The sequence below is a fragment of the Ascaphus truei genome, chromosome 14, assembly GCF_040206685.1.
Source record: "Ascaphus truei isolate aAscTru1 chromosome 14, aAscTru1.hap1, whole genome shotgun sequence".
In the NCBI taxonomy this organism is placed as follows: Eukaryota; Metazoa; Chordata; class Amphibia; order Anura; family Ascaphidae; genus Ascaphus; species Ascaphus truei.
In genome coordinates this window covers 35,951,314-35,970,060 of record NC_134496.1, presented here as the reverse complement: position 1 = coordinate 35,970,060, position 18,747 = coordinate 35,951,314, and the positions used below count along the sequence as shown (strand labels likewise).

General features: G+C 43.9%; 1 protein-coding gene across 1 annotated transcript; it reads right to left on the bottom strand.

Moving 5' to 3' along the window:
- Positions 1-182: 182 nt before the first annotated feature.
- Positions 183-13,159, bottom strand: SELENOT (selenoprotein T). The gene is made up of 6 exons (XM_075570437.1): positions 12,920-13,159; positions 11,132-11,242; positions 8,526-8,652; positions 3,675-3,762; positions 2,350-2,499; positions 183-878 (listed from the first exon to the last, which is right to left on the bottom strand). Exons 1-5 carry the CDS (start codon positions 13,063-13,065, stop codon positions 2,378-2,380), a joined length of 594 nt encoding a protein of 197 aa, XP_075426552.1. The 5' UTR covers positions 13,066-13,159; the 3' UTR covers positions 183-878; positions 2,350-2,377.
- Between the last annotated feature and the right edge of the window lie 5,588 nt (positions 13,160-18,747).

Genomic DNA, 18,747 nt, shown 5'->3' with positions numbered 1-18,747 from the left:
TGAAGGCCTCCAATGGTAGTCCACATTATATGTTTTGATACACAAGCAAAATCATCAACTCTGTACACCAAGGCTAAAAAAGACACACGCAAACCTTCCTGCTCGATTGTAATACACAAGCGCGAGGGCTAAACCAGCTCTACAAAATGAAGCATGCCAAACAATTCAAAGATTCACACGGCTTGTAGTGAAGTCTTACAGTAATGATTAGTTTATTTAACTTAATCTGCATCTTCTGTAAAGAGGACAAGTATAAAGGCTCAGTTTAAAAACTCTACATAAACTAGTTGAAGACAGCGAATAGAACATCTTGCATTTCAGTCGGTCATCAATATATGCAATTACTCTGCCTATATAATTCTGCTCATAATTTAGAATAACTTATTGTAGTTATCTGCAATATAATATCATATAGAACATTGACATAAGTAAATGTGGGGGGGCGACAAAATAATCCTCAGAGTTACTTTTCGAAATAGCATCACTTCAAACTATAAAAAGAACAAATTCTTATAAAAATTAGATCTGATCGACAAAATGTCTCTAGAGGAAAATTAGACAATTCCAACAAAGTAAATCATGAATATAAAACAAAACAATTTGTAATGCCAGCATTATGTGATCTATGGAACCGCTGAAGTGATGGATTAAAAAAAAACAAAAAAAAAACCACGATGCATCTACACAGTATATGATTGCACTCTATATCCGCAGAGTGCTCAAAGACGGCAGCCCCGAGAGCATCTTGCATCTAGGACTTGAAGAGGTACAACGAGACGGCGGAGGGACCTCCGGCCTGCACTAACAGGATCTGTCTTCAGTGCAAGCCTTCATATACAGCAGCCCCGCTGACACCTTTGCAAAAGTCCAGGCCATGTCTGAAATAGATACAGAAGTTGTGTCAGTGACCTTTGGGGAGACCATGTGTCTGTTTCCGTGTTGGTCTCTCTATTAACTTAGACGTTTACAACTACATTACACAAGTCGAAGACAGGGCCACCTGTGCTGAAGCAGAGATATCGTGAAAACCTGACCTGTTGGTGGCCCTGGAGGACTGGAGTTGACCACCCCTGGCTTGTATTTCCTTTTTACTGAAGTCTCTGAAATAAATGGCTACAAAAGACAGACAAAGCCGTGTCCTGAGGGATAGATGCACCAACTGCTTTAGCTCAAAGGCCTCTCCTTTCAAATAGTTGTGTAACAGTCTCCCCCTTGCTCAGAAGAGCTGTGCTGCATGCAAATGGATGGAGCTGAAATCTTCATGTGCAACGGGAAGACTACCACATTGCATAGCTTGGCAGCAATTCCGAAGCACCGCAAAAGGGAATGTGCATTAAAGGTTCTATCAAAGTGGTTAGAAATTAAAATGACATACTTCATTACTATTATTTATTACTATTAAAGCTGCAGACCAAGCAATAGCCTGTGTGTGGCTTTTTTTTTAAAATACATCCGCGCTGTATTCAGTTTTGGACTTTTTTTTTTTTTAAACGCTGAATGACATTTTTAATGTATTACAATGTAACAAGCATTTTTGTTTCTATAGCAACCATTTACAAAGTCACATCCGCTTCTGAAATAGGCTCTGTCCCTGCCCTCTCTCTAGCAGTGCACCAATTGTATCAAGTGACTGTCTGGTCACATGATCTTCCCCACAGAACTTTGCATCTTTTGTCCTCTTCTGCTGCACTGACAGCCATTTAGTGAACCCCCAAGCTGAATTTTCGCAGATCGGTCGGCATCTTGGTTAACTACATATTGTGTGGATTGTATTGATGCACAAAAGGGGAAAAAATACAATGTTAAAAAACAACGCAACTTGGACTGCTGCTTTAAGGATGACATTTAAAAGCACAGTGATATCATGGCAGTGCTTGGGAATGCCCTTATAGTAGATGAGATTGAAAAGAGACATGCGTCCATCGAGTTCAACCTATGCTAAATTTAGACGACAGATACTTTATCCTATATCCGTACTTACAGTATATTGATCCAGAGGAAGGCAAACGAAAAAACCCAGTGAAATATAATTTCTGATGTTTATGTTTTTATCATTTGAAATTACGCAAAAGCCTAACCTAAACTCACAGTGTAATGTGTTTTCCAATGAGAAATTCTTCAATTGATTGTTTAAACACTCACATGAATGAACATCAGCAATCAATATTTGCCATCACACCGACTAGTCCCCTGTAACAATGAAATCATTACATGGCAAATGCCTGCATGATGCCTAGAACAGTTATCCCGAGATCGGGCACAAACAGAACTCATTTATAGGACTCAGTTTCAGGCTCTTAATCTCAGGGCCATGCTCAGACTCCCCAGTGAATGGCTTAATGTACTTACAAGATGAATCCGGTGCTGGAAAACGTAGCTATGAGCGATTGGGAATTGCATCCATGTGAACATTTAGCTTCATCTCGTTGTCAATAATTTGGACAAGTTGCTGCATTGATGGCAGGTGACCAGATTCTAGCTTCGACCACACAGGTACATCTAAAAGAATAAATACAGAGTCTGGTAATAAGGCAGGGGTGGGCAACTCCAGCCTTCAAGGGCCACCAACAGGTTAGGTATTCAGGATATCCCTGCAACAGCACAGGTGGCTCAATCAGGGGCTCAGGTCTTCGACTGAGCCACCTGTGCTGAAGCAGGGATATCCTGAAAACCCAACCTGTTGGTGGCCCTTCAGGACTGGAGTTGCTACCCCTTGTAATAAAGGGTCTGAAGACCAATAAACATGTATAAAATAAAAATAAATAAAAAATAAATAGTAAAATGGGCAGACTAGGTGGGCCAAATGGCCCTCATTTGGAGTCAACTTCTAGGTTTCCCCGACTGCTAGTTCTCTGGCCCCAGCTAGATTTTTTCAAACCATTAGGCCTTGTTGCCAGACAGAGACCACCAGGCAAAAGGGAGTGCATCTTGCAGACCTCTGCAGCTATGATGGGGCAGAGGGTCCCAAGGAATAATAGGACATGGGTGAGTAACTTCCATACTCTGATGCCTTTCCCTTTAGCAGCTGTCAAAAGACAATGCAAACCAGGAGGTATGAGATTGGCCAATACACATCATGCTCTCTGAGAATTGTTTCTATTCCAATTATTTTTACAGTTCAACTGTGCATTGCCCAGCACAATCAAGGGAGCAGAGATGCTATGACAAACGGAACAAATGGAAAGCCTGGAATAATAAAGCAGCAAAATGTGAAAAATACTTTTTTTATTTAAATTAAATCTGTTCTGTAGAATTAGATACTGCCTGCATTCTTTTTTTTCCTTCTAACTCCTAATGCACTATTTAATGATTTTGTTAATGTACCTTTTGGTTGCTACAGCAATCATTTAGAAAATCATATCAACTTCCTCTACTGAAAAGGGCTCTGACACACTTTTTGTAGCGCTGCCCTTTGGCAACAAAGCATCACAAACAGATCTAGACTGTCTAATACTCTGAAAGCTTACTCTGAATACACTTAGTAACAATGTTACGTATTAACTGCATCTCACTACTGTAAATCTAAAAAAAAGTCCTGGTTCATATTTACATACAGAACACACAAAACCAAAGGAAACAAATGGTATGACTAATGCAACTAAAAATGCACATAATAAAGCAACAGACCCTTGAAAAGGAAAACGTATTTCCATTTAACATGGTTGTCAACTCACCATTCAAAGTGACTTCAAAGGCGCCTGTGGACATACACTGGTTCTCAATCATGTTGCTTAGGAAAAAAACCATCATACAGGCATAGACCTGAAACAGTGACCAAAGGAAATGAGATGCATGCATTTTATTGTAGGACTGTGCACAAGCAGTGTTTGGAAATGTGGCAAGAGTTAGAGAATGAGCATCTCATTATACAGAATTACTCTTCAGCACCTTGGAGGTTTCAAAGATCTAACTGTACGGTAAAAAATTTTTTACTTAAAAATCCAATTTTGTATCATAAGGGCAGACATCCCTGTTATAAAAATTGGACAGGTTTCAGTTAGCAGCAGCACGCTTGACAAATGCATCAACAATGCAGATGTTAATGGTTAAATGCCATAATTAAAAGGTCTTAAATAGTAATTTAAAAAAAACAAAACAAATAGAGTCTGCTTGTATAATTACTGAGCGTGATATGCAGGGCTGTGAAACGCAAATATCCTTGAACTTGCCTTTTTGTTTTAACTACCCAGTCCGTGTACCCCAAAGCGGTACTATAAAACCCCCATTTGTATATTGAATAAGTCTATTCTTAATTGCCATATCTTTGCTAACTAAAGGCTATGAAAGTCTTTAAAAAATAAATAAAATAAAAAAAAGTGCATCTGAAAAATCCCATACTCAAGCTACAAGACTATAGAAAACACAAGATGATGCAAGACACAGCAATAGGTAATGGAGAAAGTGACATCATTAACAGTGTGCTGAAATCAAATAAGCACTGGCTCCAACAAGGATAAACCAAGGCACAGTAGTAATTGCAGCCACTTTTAGTTGCTGCTTAACCCGTATCATGAAGTCACTGCTATTTTTGTACATAATCTGGGGAAAGCAATACAGCTTTCTATAGGTTATTACATATCAATAAAGTCATTAATTCTTTTAATGACGTTACCACTTTACAGAAATGGTGCCTGCAAACGGGTGTTGTGCAAATCTTAGGCCTCGGCCATGGTTTTTGCTGGCGGGCGGCGACGCGCTGAGGCTGAGGGAAAGCGGGTGCTTTCCCTGGCCTTAGAAAGCGCGCCATCCGTGGGCGTGTCGGCGGGCGGGCCAGTGACGTCACGGAGCTGGTTCGCCCTCATTGGGCGAAACGCTTACGTGACCGGTCCTGCGCTCCGGCAAGCGGGAAAATGAAAAAAAATTCCTAAGACCTGCGCTTCCGCGCGCTTGCGGAAGCGTAGACGAGCACCTAATAAAGCCGCTCTCATTGCGGCTGTAGGGGCTCAGTGCCCTACGGAAGCGCGCCTCAGCCCGCAAGCACTATCCATGGACGCGGCCTTAGAATACAACACTAGCTTTTTATCCCCAAGGGCAATTCCCAGAGATCTACTGTATATCATGTCAGAGGTGTATAAAAGGTCAAAAAGGATCACAGAACTCGAGCTCTTTAAAATGTAACAGCCTCTTCAAAAGTCATTGGCAAATCAAAGCATCCCAAAAATCAGAATATTAAAAATATGCTTTACACTTCACTGCCAAAGGCGACAGCAACACATCCCAGAGTAGGGCAGTATTACAGCATTCATTGTGTCCTGCAAGATTGAATAATTCTCCCTAAAAATCCCATAACGCATGAAACGCGGTCTTATTAAAGGGGTGGCCAACAGGTCAGAGCTACAAACAGGTCAGGTTTTCAGGATCCCTGCAATCTTTGACTGAGCCACCTGTGCTGAAGCAGGGATCCTGAAAACCTGACCTGTTGGTAGCTCTTGAGGACTGGAGTTGGCCACCCGCTTATTACTTTTAGTAGAAAAAATTACAAATATATTGTCAAGCATTACAGAAAGCATTCAATATTTTCTTGAACATTGCATCATAAAAAAAAAGGAAGGGGAGGTGGAATGAAGCAAATGTTTCTCAACTGCTACAGTCAGCAGCGTGACAAAGTAATATTGCTGAAATGAATATACCGTTTAAATTACTGAAAAGGACCAGGGGAGTTTAAGGAGAGGAAATTGTTAGCAGTGTGCGGAATCCATCTCGTCTGTGTGTGTTATATGTTAGTATGCGTGTTGATGCAAGAATGAACTTTGCTCCAGAGGGGGAGATATGGACTGTGCCTTGTTTCCTGTGCCTTGTTGCTCAAACACTCAAGTGGAGAAGAAGACCTGTAACTTGATTGGTTTAGAAGAGCATTATCCCCTCATGTACAGGGAATGCTGTGATGTCATTATATTCTGCCTAGTAACCTATGTTAAACAAAGGATTCTAAAATGTATATAAAGCCTGCATGGGCCCTCCCCTGGCAGAGTGTCTAATGGACAACTTTTGTGTATGATCATAGTCTGTGCTGTACGTACAGGCAATAAACTTCTCATTATCAACAGACCCCTGTTTGAGAGTTTGCAAACATCGACAAGCGGCAAAATAGGTTTTAAACAGCCTCAAAGAGTGTACAAAAAAAAAAAAGGGGACATGTTCAACCTTTTTGAGGTATGGTAGAAAACTAGTGTGTCTCAAACTTATCTGAGCACACACTGTTTTATAAATGCAACAATAGTTCGACGCAATAATATTGCGGAAATTAAGATACTGTTGATATATTACTGAAATGGACTGGGGGGGGGGGGTCTCTGGAGAAGGATTGAAAGCGATGTTCAGCTTCCATTTTGTAAAGTCCGTTATGTCTTTAGTATCCATTTTGTGTGTAAGATGTGTGTGGTGTGGTTTCGCTTCTAAGTAGATTTATGACTGTGACTAAAGTAATGCCCACATTCCTAGTGATGGTGTGTACCAAGTATCTATTCATAGCTGTTTTGAGGCCAGTCCTAACCAGGTTTAATGAGCTATAAGATGATTGGTTTAAGAATTAAAGAGTGGTTAGTATAATCCGCCTAGTAATACATTTTAGACAAAGGAATCAAAAATGTATAAAAAAAGCCTGCTTGGACACTCCCTGGCAGAGAGTCTTAGACTTGAATGAGTATGATCATATTTTGCAATAAACTACTTATTATCAAATGAACCCAGTTTGTCAGTTTGGAACATCGACATTCCAGATCTATAAAAATAGCAGTGATCCAGTAAACTGGTCCCGTGTCCCTGTGTAATCCGGATATGTTTTGAAGCTGTTGTAAAATGTTATAAGTTCATAAGACCACATAATTCATCTGTATTTTAAATCAAGCTAAATTATGATTCTTTTGAGGCGGAGAATTATCTCCATTATTTTAGCAATTTGTAGAAAAGAAATATATACTCCAAAATATGGCAAATAAAATGATGAAAATATAAAATAGTGAAATGAAAAGTTCAGTCCGCGCTCTGGCTCTTTAAACTTGGAGTGTTGGTCCCTCTCAGTTCTCTTGCTGCTTCTGTCATCGTGGCAGTGTTCCGGGCGCTGGTGCACTCCCGTATTCGGGCAGAGTTCACGTACGCCGAGTCCGCTGGGACGGTTTCGGAGTTTGCCTCCCAGTGGGCGTTAGGCGGGGTGCTCTGCTCGGTATCCCCCATCATGGGGTCTTCTGAGTTAACCCTTCTTTTTTAAGTGCACTTTTTACAGTGCACTTGCTGATTCCCTTATATATTTGTTTGACTGGTTTTTCTTTGTTCTACTTGGAAACAAGTAGAATTGCTGTTTAACTGAATTGGCCGGCTTCGCCGGCCAATCAGTATTGAACCAGATCAAAATAGGCTGCTTCTGTGTTTATGAGGTGTCTCCCCCACCTCCAAATGTGGTCTCCACCGGAACCCCGATGGTGATACCAATATCAGCAAAACAAGAAAAAACACAAAAGCGCACCAAGATGAGAGATAGATATTGTATTAGCAACAAATAATAAAATTAGTAACTTACATATAAAATTTCTTTAATAATCCCAGATTCTGGTGTCTATCACAGGAGTAGGGCATCACATAGGAAGTATGAAGGGTAATCTCAGTTCTGAGAGATCAGACCCGCGCGCTGGGGCTGTCTCTGTTCACTCTCCTGTCCTCCACGTGTGGTAGGAACCGGGGCCTTCAATAGGTGTCCTTAGGATGCCTGTCCGTTTTTGATAGCATAGAAACGATCGGAAATAAGCAGGAACGGTACACTTGAGTGTGTACTGGTGGTGGGTAGTAAAACCGCCAGCCACAACAGTCGCTGTTTTACTACCCACCACCAGTACACACTCAAGTGTACCGTTCCTGCTTATTTCCGATCGTTTCTATGCTATCAAAAACGGACAGGCATCCTAAGGACACCTATTGAAGGCCCCGGTTCCTACCACACGTGGAGGACAGGAGAGTGAACAGAGACAGCCCCAGCGCGCGGGTCTGATCTCTCAGAACTGAGATTACCCTTCATACTTCCTATGTGATGCCCTACTCCTGTGATAGACACCAGAATCGGGGATTATTAAAGAAATTTTATATGTAAGTTACTAATTTTATTATTTGTTGCTAATACAATATCTATCTCTCATCTTGGTGCGCTTTTGTGTTTTTTCTTGTTTTGAAAATATAAAATAGCATAATACTTTTTTTAATCTAAAAACATACTAGAAAACTAAATTAAAATTAGTTAAAATAAAATGCAATGAAAAAAACAGTATAGTTTCTATGACACAATAAATATTCTTATTGATTTAAAATCTGCAGTGCCCTTGTCCACCTATTTCAATGAAAAAAACAAAACAAACAAAAAAACACCATTTTAAACATAAAAAGTATAATACAATACATATTAAATACTTGACTCGAAGAGCCTACAATAAAACCAAACATTTGGTGTTTAAGGCACATTAGGATTATGGATTAACATACAACAAACAATTCCAGTTATGGTTCTACTTATATACAGTGCAAAGCATGAAGGCACATACCTTATTTTCTTGTCCCCATAGCCAAAGACCTGGAGCTTGCATGCCAAAGAACGTAAATGGATCCTTTCCAATGACTATTAAGCCTATTAATACTAGCTTGAAGACTGACAGGAATGAAGAAATGTGTCTAGTAAAAAGAAAATAAGTTAAGATGAGTATTTATACCTTGATGCAATTTGTCACATACATATGCAACTTTGTCACCTGTTGATTTTAAAGGGTTATGAAGCATTAGATTCCTTAATGCAGTGGTTCTCCCTCCCCCTCCAGGTTTTCAGGATATTGCTGCATCGGCACAAGTGGCCCAATCAGTGGCTCAGTCAAAGACTGAGCCACCTGTGCTGAAGCCAGCTCTTCGACAACCACTGATTGAGACACCTGTGCTGAAGCAGTGATATAATTAACACCTGACCTGTGAGGGGTTCTTGAGGACTGGAGTTGAGAACCGAGTGCTTAATATACATCATAAAATGCCAACATTGCTAGTCTAACCAAATAGAACTCTTAGAAAAACCAAATAGAAGCTTAGAAAAGTCCAATATCAAGGGCAAATATTGCGAAATCCATCTCTATAGACTGTTTAATAAACCTTATGGGTTTGTGAAGACAGTATTTGTTTACAAAAGGCATCTTTACCCCTTGGGACCTCCACAGGGAGATATAACCAAAGTGATGTTAGGTTACAAACAGCAACCACAAAACAGCACATCCTGGTTGCCTGTACTGAGAGTCGGTGTAATGCATGGAGAGCGCTTCGGGGTTTGTTGAGCGTTTCTCAAGAGGAAACAATACATTAAAAAAAAAACTAACTGTAGTTGTAAAATTCAAGGGGCTCCTTTAAAGACAGATTTGTAGGGAACAGTGAGCAAATATATTAGTAGGAAAACTTCCTTAAAACAGGAATACTACTTTTAAACTTTTGTTTCTTTTTTTTTTTATATATATGTAAAGCATGACGATGTATAATTCTACATTCTTATATAAATTGGCAATCGTTTGGTGCTCTGGTTATAAAATCTGTCAAAATCCTGATTGTGCGCCTTACAATGGCGGCTTCAGTCAGTGTAACTCAGCAGCTACAATGTATCCTTATATTATTATGGCAACAGTGTCTATTGTTACAGTTCACAGCTCAAACTTTTGGGAACATCTGCTACAAATGATCCCAAACAAGAAAGTGTTGCAAAGATCTTGTACTACTTGGGATGTGGGTTAAAGGCTAATCAAAGGATACATTAAAACTAATTAATAATGGCATTAAAAATTGAATAAAAACAAAGTCAATATAATTAATACTAGACAACTGACTTTTTTTTTTTTGAACATAAGATTTCACATGTTTTGCTGCTTTATATATTTTTGTTTTTCCTTTTACGCTGTATCTGTTAGTGCCGGAGAGATCTGTAAAGAGTCTGCATTTTACAAAGCCAGCATAGTCTGACAAATACTGATTGAACCGGATACATCAGGACCACAATGGAAAGGGTCGGGTCAACACCCACACACCTCTCTCCCGGAGTTGCTTTAAAATCTTAAATTGTTCAGATGCCTCAAATAAATTAAAAAGTAACACCCACCCCCCCCCCCTGATTACCCATTTAACCATGTTGTATTTCTGTATATTTTTGCCTTACTACTCATTTTACGTTTGAAAAAAAAAAAAAAAAAAGTAACAACGTACAAGTCGACAGCAGACTGTGATCCTTAAACACAAACGCTAAAACACAGCCCCCCAAAGTAAAAACTAAAAATAGCTTAATAAAGATGATCTAAGCTGAACTGGGGGTTGTAAACCATGCTACAGACTATGACCACATGTGACATTAAGCAAGTTACTTCCCATTTGTGCTAACCAAGAAGTAGATGTTTGAGAAAGGATTTCATGGAGGCTGAAGATAGCTTCATTATCGAAGGTAGGGTGTTCAAGGCCCCCCCCCCCCCCTTATCTGAGCCACCTGTGCTGAAGCAGAGATATCCTGAAAACCTGACCTGTTTGGGGCACAGGGAGAAGGGTTTGAGGACCGGAGTTGGGCAACCCCGATCTAACGTAGAATAGCACTGGGCTACCAAGAAGGGGCAAAAGCCCCTTTAGTGTGTGGGAAAACATGTTTTAGTTAATAAATCCAACAGAGAATGTGTTCAATTATCCACAGCCCTGTACACAAAGTACCTTCACATGCCCCCAAACTAAACTTTGAACTCTTGCTATCAAGGCTTTTTACATGTAGAGTCCCACATGAGCAAATGTAACGAACCATGATAAAGTTAATGTTAAAACAGGGTTATTTTGTTAACATAAGAATCTTACAAGCATTTTAAAAGGATTTTGTCAAATCCGGTTATTTGACAATGTTTTCACTTACCACTTCGGTCTTCGAACAGAGCAGCGATTTATTTACACCCCGTGAATGTTAAATAACCAATTAGAAAGGCAAGGGAGAGAATAGGCAACAGATAAGGTAAAGAGCAGGAAGAGAGTTCCAACCCTGGCAGCCAAGCGGTTAAAGGAGAGAGGTGGAGGGGAGAGAGAAGAGAAACACTGCTTAGTTCTCCAATAAAAGATGCATAGTTTGCCAATTTGAGACTTATTATTACCAACTACTTACCTATAAATAGGCTGAGGAAGATAATTCTCTCCCTCTATGCGGATGTCTGGATACCGCTGGTTAATAACCTGCATGTACTCCTCAAACACCCGCCGATAACCTCAGGAGACACTGGGAGGAGAGAGAAGGGTTCAGTACATTTATGTATAGGAAATCCGAAAGCAAAGAGCCACCAAAATAGTATTTGTTTGCTCCCAAAATGGAATTTATGCTGGAAAAACATTGCCCTTAAAAGCAAAGTAATAAGCTACTTAAATGTGGACATGGGATATAATTATGCCCCTATGGATGTATAATTATGTTAAAAAAAAAAAAAAAAAAAATGGAAAGGTTCCAAGTTTGGTGATGCCAGGAAAACAGTTAATGATTTAGGGCATGGGTTGGCAACTCCAGTCCTCAAGGGCCACCAACAGGTCAGGTTCTCAGGATATCCCTGCTTCAGCACAGATGGCTCCTGACCTGTTGGTGGCCCTTGAGGGCTTGATTTGTCCAGCCCTGACTTAGGGCCAAATCATTCTGCTCTAGGTATATTATATACAGAACCCCAATAAGCTCATATTGAACCCCCAAAATAACCACTAGAGATTATATATATATATATATATATATATATATATATATATATATATATATATATATATATGTGTGTGTATAGGTGTCAAAGAGGAGTGCTACTGAGCATGGCAATATATATATATTTAAGACCAGAGACAGAACATGAAACAGACAGAGCTCAGTGCTACATCCATTAACACAGATACACGGTACAGTGCATATATATATATCTATATATATATCTATCTTTTGAATAAAATGGTCTTTATATTATACCCTGATAAAAAGGGGAGGAGGAGTCAATGAATGTGGATTGCATAATAGCTTCACATTAATTATTAGTCCAAGATTCCCAAGGCATAGTTAATAATTAGCTAAGGATAATAGAGATGTTTTCCAGCTAATGAAGATACTTTTTCTCCATAATGAAGATATTCATCTAGATTTGAAAAAGCATATAAAGTTCCTGTTTAAAGCAACAGCAAAATAATATGATTAATTCTGACAGACATGGTCTCTTAATGCAGTATTCAGTTGATTTTACACAAACCTGCTGAACTGATAAGTAACCACTCTACATTTGATGCGTTTAACTATCCTTAAGTTCATTAAAAGACGATTCAAACGTCACTTAAAAGCAACATGCTCTATGGTCCTCGGGGTTTTGATGTTGCTGTACGGAAGCAAAAATGTTTTTGCAGTTTCTTTTAAAGCCTAAAATAAAAGGAAGATACAGGAGACTGACGCAGTAGGATGTCCTAATAGTACTGACAGGGCATGTGCTGTGTCAGACCACTAACGAACTTGTCATCACAATTCCCAGTAAAAGGGAACAGAGGCAGAGGAGGAAGGAAAGGACTAGATATGTAGAAAACACACACACACACACACACACACACACACACACACACACACACACACACACACGTTTGTGCATCGTACAGTAGCTGCGGCCTCTAGTCCCCCAGTACATGTTGCCTCTCCCAGGTTATTTAATGTCGACTCATGCCGCTCGCTTCCTTCCCATGGCCCCGGCTCAGTCCGCACCCCCTCCTCCCCGCACAGGCTGCACCCCGGCCTCGTCGCACACCGCCATCCACACAGAGGCCGCACCCCTCCTCCCTGTACCCCGTCCCCCGGCCGCACCCGCTCCTCCACGCACACTGGCCTCCCCGTACCCCGTCCTTCCCTCACAGGCCGCACCCCTCCTCCCCGTACCCCGTCGCCACCCACCAGATCTGGAACCTGAGCAGCGGGCCGACCGCGTACTGCAGCCTCAGCTTCTTGCCGGACAGGCCGTTGTCCGCCGAGGCCCCGCTCAACGCTCCGGCCAGCAGGCCGCTCAGGAGCAGCAGCCACGGAAGCCTCCGCAACGCCATCCCCACACTGCAAGCAACTGACACCGCCGAGCGCCGCAACAAGGTCAGGCACAGCCCTTCTGTGACGTAGCCGCGTACACTGTGCGCCACCAAAAACGTCCTCAGAGACCTGTCGGTCCACCGTGATACGCAGCACCCATCTTTGTTTCAGGAATCCGCCCATTTAAAGTACAGCCCTTTTTTCCAGGCTCAAAAAGTAGCTAATTGTACCGAGAACTTTAATTATTGGCCATTGGCAACGTAACACCCCCCACCCCCAATATTTATGTACTTTGTAAAATTTATTTTTGAACTTGTAATGTTTCCATGGTAACCACTTTTTTTTTTTTTTTTTTTTTTTTTTTAAATCATCTTCCCACATGAAAATGTAATTGCTGGCAGGCAATGTGTTCATCCATTCTTTGCGTTGCTGCTTGTAGAATAATAATGATACACTACTTTAATTGGCCAAACAGCAGAAGGTGGGGGGCAATACAGGACACGTGCATTTACTACAGACCATACACACTTTTGTTAGTCAGAGAACCTGGAAAGCACAGGCTACTATAGCAAGGGAATGAGAGAAACTTTTCTGTGCATGCTACTAAAGCACTGTCCCATTAAAATGCATTGCATTCATGAATGAGATACAGTTAAAATGGAAGCAATACCAATGTGTCTTCAATTCCCAATTTATTTTTAAAATAAGACTAGGGTAATATGTACATATACTCCTTGCTGCTTGGGGAGCCTAACCTCAAACCTCTATGTTAACCCAGATAATTGTGGGTTGCGGTCTTCATAGATTAAGTTAGGGAAAATAATATAAGTGTAGTGGTTATTTCCAATCATTCTGATTGGCGTCTCAAATAGAAAACTAGGTTTGCTTCTACATTTAAAAAAAAATGTATGCCAATTATTAACTCTTCCTCTGCCTGTACAACTACAAGGGGAGATTCAGGCATTAAAGTGACACACACACACACACACACACACACACACACACACACACACACTAGTATGTTGCAATGAAAACAGGGGGGGAGTGGTTGGGGGGAATAGAATGTTCTATCCCACTGCCCTAAGAAAAAGCAGTGATATGGACATGTCTGTAGAGAGGACACTTGGTATGCCATTTATATATTAAAAATTGTTTTGTCCATCCCTCCGTGAGATCTAGTTCATCAGTGACAATGCACATAGACATCAGTAGATATGGAATCAGATTGTCAGCTATAACATGTAAACAAAGCAGTCAATTAACATACGAGGAGAAAGCAAAAATGCTGGGAGACAGAAAAATGTTATATCATCATAAAGTATTAAATGAAAGATGCGGTGGAGAAAGTGAAGGAAAATGGAGAAAGAAAGCAGGGAAAGAAAAACGTCAATCCAGTCATTATTATTACACCATTTTGTCTCTGACACTCAGGCTGGTTGGGCAATATTTGAATTCCTGTCAAGATGTACTTTGTAATGCTGCTGCTAGGATCTGTGATCAATGTATTTGTAACTTATTGATGGAAGACTACAGTTGTCTAGTGAAAGGATGTGTTTGCATGAAGTCATATTATATCGAGGCTGGCAGTGAAAAGAAATGAGGGCAGATTTATTTTTTCTTAAAGCAAGACTGATGAGATTCTTGGGGTCAAACTCTCCTCCCCCCTCAAACACAAAGTGTACACCTAGAACAATGGTGGGCAACTCCAGCCCTTAAGTTCCACCAACAGGATCAGGATCTCATGGCCCCCAGTCACTGCGTGCGCGTCAGAGCGCCTGGCGGCACGTGCACCAGTTTCGGCTGCGACCTGTGGTTGCACGTCCAGAGTAAAGCAGGAGATTGCGACTGGGTGGGGGGGCATGGCCATGACATGGCTGGTTCGCCCTAATTGGCTGACCCACTACCGTGACATAGCCAGCGCTCGGCCGACACGCCAAAAGATACATTTCTTGTCTTTTGGCAAAATGTGGTCGCGCAACGCGCTTTCTGCAAGCGCGCACAGGGCCGGCCCCATGGAGAGCCGTATCTTGTTTGCGCCATAGCGCGCCCAGCTGCGAGCAGTGGGGACGAGGCCTAATACTGGCATTTGTTGCTACGCCTACTGTGAAGAGAGCCTGTGCATTCTCTAGCATGTGCTGCTTTTGGTTAATCCGTATACACGCGGAATCAGTCACTAATGAAACAAGCATAAAACCATGTATCAGATGGAATTCTTCCTTCATTACAAAAATTGAACCAAGGGGTATATATTTACTAAAGTGCAACTACTATTATTGTTAACTAACAACAATTCAAGTAAATGACCATAAGCAAATTATTGTGGCTACTGCAATTTAGTGAATACTAGCTGAGAGCCCCGGCGTTGCCCGGGATGTTTGTGGTGTGGGTGTGGCATTTGGGTGGGGAGTGGTCCACGCGGCCCATGTGCGGTGGTAGTGCTGCTGTGGCTGTACTGATGGTGATTGTATTGGTGTGCTGATTTGGGAGGGTTTGGTGCTGATGTGGGGGTGCGGATGTGGGTGTGCCGATGGGGGAGGTGCAAAGGTGGCGATGTGTGGGTGCTGATGGTGTTGATGGGGGCTGGGAATGGTGGGGAGCCGAGAATGGCAGTGTGCTGGGGGGGCATGGGATACCGGTGTGCTGATGTGGTGGTGCTGGGGTGTGTGTGTGTATACATGTTTGTGTGTATACATTGTATGTGTGTGTGTGTATACATTGTATGTGTGTGTGTGTATACATTGTATGTGTGTGTGTGTATACATTGTATGTGTGTGTGTGTATACATTGTATGTGTGTGTGTGTATACATGTGTGTGTGTGTATACATTGTATGTGTGTGTGTGTATACATGTGTGTGTGTGTATGTGTACGTGTGTATGTGTATACACGTGTGTGTGTGTATACACGTGTGTGTGTATACACGTGTGTGTGTGTATACACGTGTGTGTGTGTATACACGTGTGTGTGTATACACGTGTGTGTGTATACACGTGTGTGTGTATACACGTGTGTGTGTATACACGTGTGTGTGTATACACGTGTGTGTGTATACACGTGTGTGTGTATACACGTGTGTGTGTATACACGTGTGTGTGTATACACATGTGTGTGTGTATACACGTGTGTGTATACACGTGTATACATGTTTGTGTGTGTATACATGTTTGTGTGTATACATTGTATGTGTGTGTGTGTGTATAAGTGTGTACATTTGTGTGTGTGTACACATGTTTGTGTGTGTATACACATGTGTGTGTGTGTGTGTATACATGTGTATGTGTGTATACATGTGTGTGTGTGTATACATGTGTGTGTGTATACATATGTGTGTGTGTATACATATGTGTGTGTGTACACATATGTGTGTGTGTACACATATGTGTGTGTGTACACATGTGTGTGTGTACACATGTGTGTGTGTACACATGTGTGTGTGTGTACACATGTGTGTGTGTGTATACACGTGTGTGTGTGTGTATACATGTGTGTGTGTGTATACATGTGTGTGTATACATGTGTGTGTGTGTGTATACATTATGTGTATGTATACCTGTGTGTATACGTGTGTGAGTGTATACGTGTGTGTGTGTATGTCTCCGTGTGTGTGTGTATGTCTCCATGTGTGTGTGTGTATGTCTCCATGTGTGTGTGTACGTGTACATGTGTGTGAGTATATGTGTACATGTGTGTGTGTGTACGTGTCTACGTGTACATGTGTGTGTGTACGTGTCTACGTGTACATGTGTGTGTGTGTCTACGTGTACGTGTGTGTGTGTCTACGTGCGTGTGTGTACGTGTGTACGTGTGTGTGTACGTGTGTGTCTACGTGTGTGTGTGTGTCTACGTGTGTGTGTGTCTACGTGTGTGTGTTTGTGTATACGTGTGTGTGTTTGTGTCTACGTGTGTGTGTTTGTGTCTACGTGTGTGTGTTTGTGTATACGTGTGTGTGTATACGTGTGTGTGTCTACGTCTGTGTGTGTGTGTCCCTGTGTGTGTTTGTGTCCCTGTGTGTCCTTTGGCCCGTGACTCCGCCTCAGGGAAGGGGGGGGGGGGTGGGGGGGAGGTGGGGGGGAGGTGGTGGGAAGGGGGGGGTGGGGGGGAGGTGGTGGGAAGGGGGGGGTGGGGGGGAGGTGGTGGGAAGGGGGGGGTGGGGGGGAGGTGGTGGGAAGGGGGGGGAGGTGGTGGGAAGGGGGGGGAGGTGGGGGGGAGGTGGTGGGAAGGGGGGGGAGGTGGTGGGGAGTTGGGAAGGGGGGTGGGGGAGGTGGGAAGGGGGGTGGGGGAGGTGGGAAGGGGGGTGGGGGAGGTGGGAAGGGGGGTGGAGGTGGTGAGGAGGTGGTGGGAGGTTGTAAGGGGGGAGTGAAGGGAAGGTGAAGGGGGGGTGAAGGGGAGGTGAAGGTGGGGGTGGAGGGGAGGTGAAGGGGGGGGGGTGGAGGGGAGGTGAAGGGGGGGGGGGTGGAGGGGAGGTGAAGGGGGGGGTGGAGGGGAGGTGAAGGGGGGGGGTGGAGGGGAGGTGAAGGGGGGGGTGGAGGGGAGGTGAAGGGGGGGGTGGAGGGGAGGTGAAGGGGGGGGTGGAGGGGAGGTGAAGGGCGCTCCCTCAGCCGTCCGGCCGCTCACTCACCCGTCCGGCAGCTCCCTCACCCGTCCGGCCGCTCCCACGTGGTCTGAGGCGGGAGGCAGCTTGTTGTGGCCGCTCCCCCGCTGTGTCCCGGGCGCTCGCTCCCCCGCTGACTGTAGCGGCGCCAGGGGTTGGAGGGGGGGTGAAGGGGAGGTGAAGGCCGCTCACTCACCCGTCCGGAAGGTCCCACGTGGTCTGAGGCGGGAGGCAGCTTGTTGTGGCCGCTCTCCCGCTGTGTCCCGGGCGCTCGCTCCCCCGCTGACTGTAGCGGCGCCAGGGGGTGGAGGGGAGGTGAAGGGGGGTGGAGGGGAGGTGAAGGGGGGGTGGAGGGGAGGTGAAGGCCGCTCACTCACCCGTCCGGAAGGTCCCACGTGGTCTGAGGCGGGAGGCAGCTTGTTGTGGCCGCTCCCCCACTGTGTCCCGGGCGCTCGCTCGCTCCGCTGACTGTAGCGGCGCCGGGGGGGGGGGGGGGGGTGGAGGGGAGGTGATTTGAAGGGGGGTGAGGGGTGGGTGAAAGCCGCTCACTCACCCGTCCGGCAGCTCCCTCACCCGTCCGGCCGCTCCCACGTGGAACTGAGGCGGGAGGCAGCTTGTTGTGGCCGCTCCCCCGCTGTGTCCCGGGCACTCGCTCCTCCGCTGACTGTAGCGGCGCCGGGGGGGTTGAAAGCGCGGGAGACACGGGGAGAGGAGGAGGCTGATTTCGGGGAGGAAGAGGCGGAGGCTCCGGCGGGTATGTGAGGCCCCCCCCCCCCCCCCGGTTATACATGCTGCTAATGTACACACCCCCCCTACTGTGTGTGTGTGTGTGTGTGTGTGTGTGTCCGTGTGTCCCTGTGTGTGTGTGTGTGTCCCTGTGTGTGTGTGTGTGTGTGTGTCCCTGTGTGTGTCCGTGTGTGTGTGTGTGTCCCCCTGTGTGTGTGTTTGTGTCCCTGTGTTTCCTTTGGGCCGTCACTCCGCCTCAGGCCAATGAGAGGTGTGCGGGGGCGGCCCAAGGGACCAATGAGATTTCCCCTAGGGACACCGGACATCCAGCAGGCAGGCATGCATGCAGGCAGGCAAACATACAGTGCTTTCACTAATATAGTATA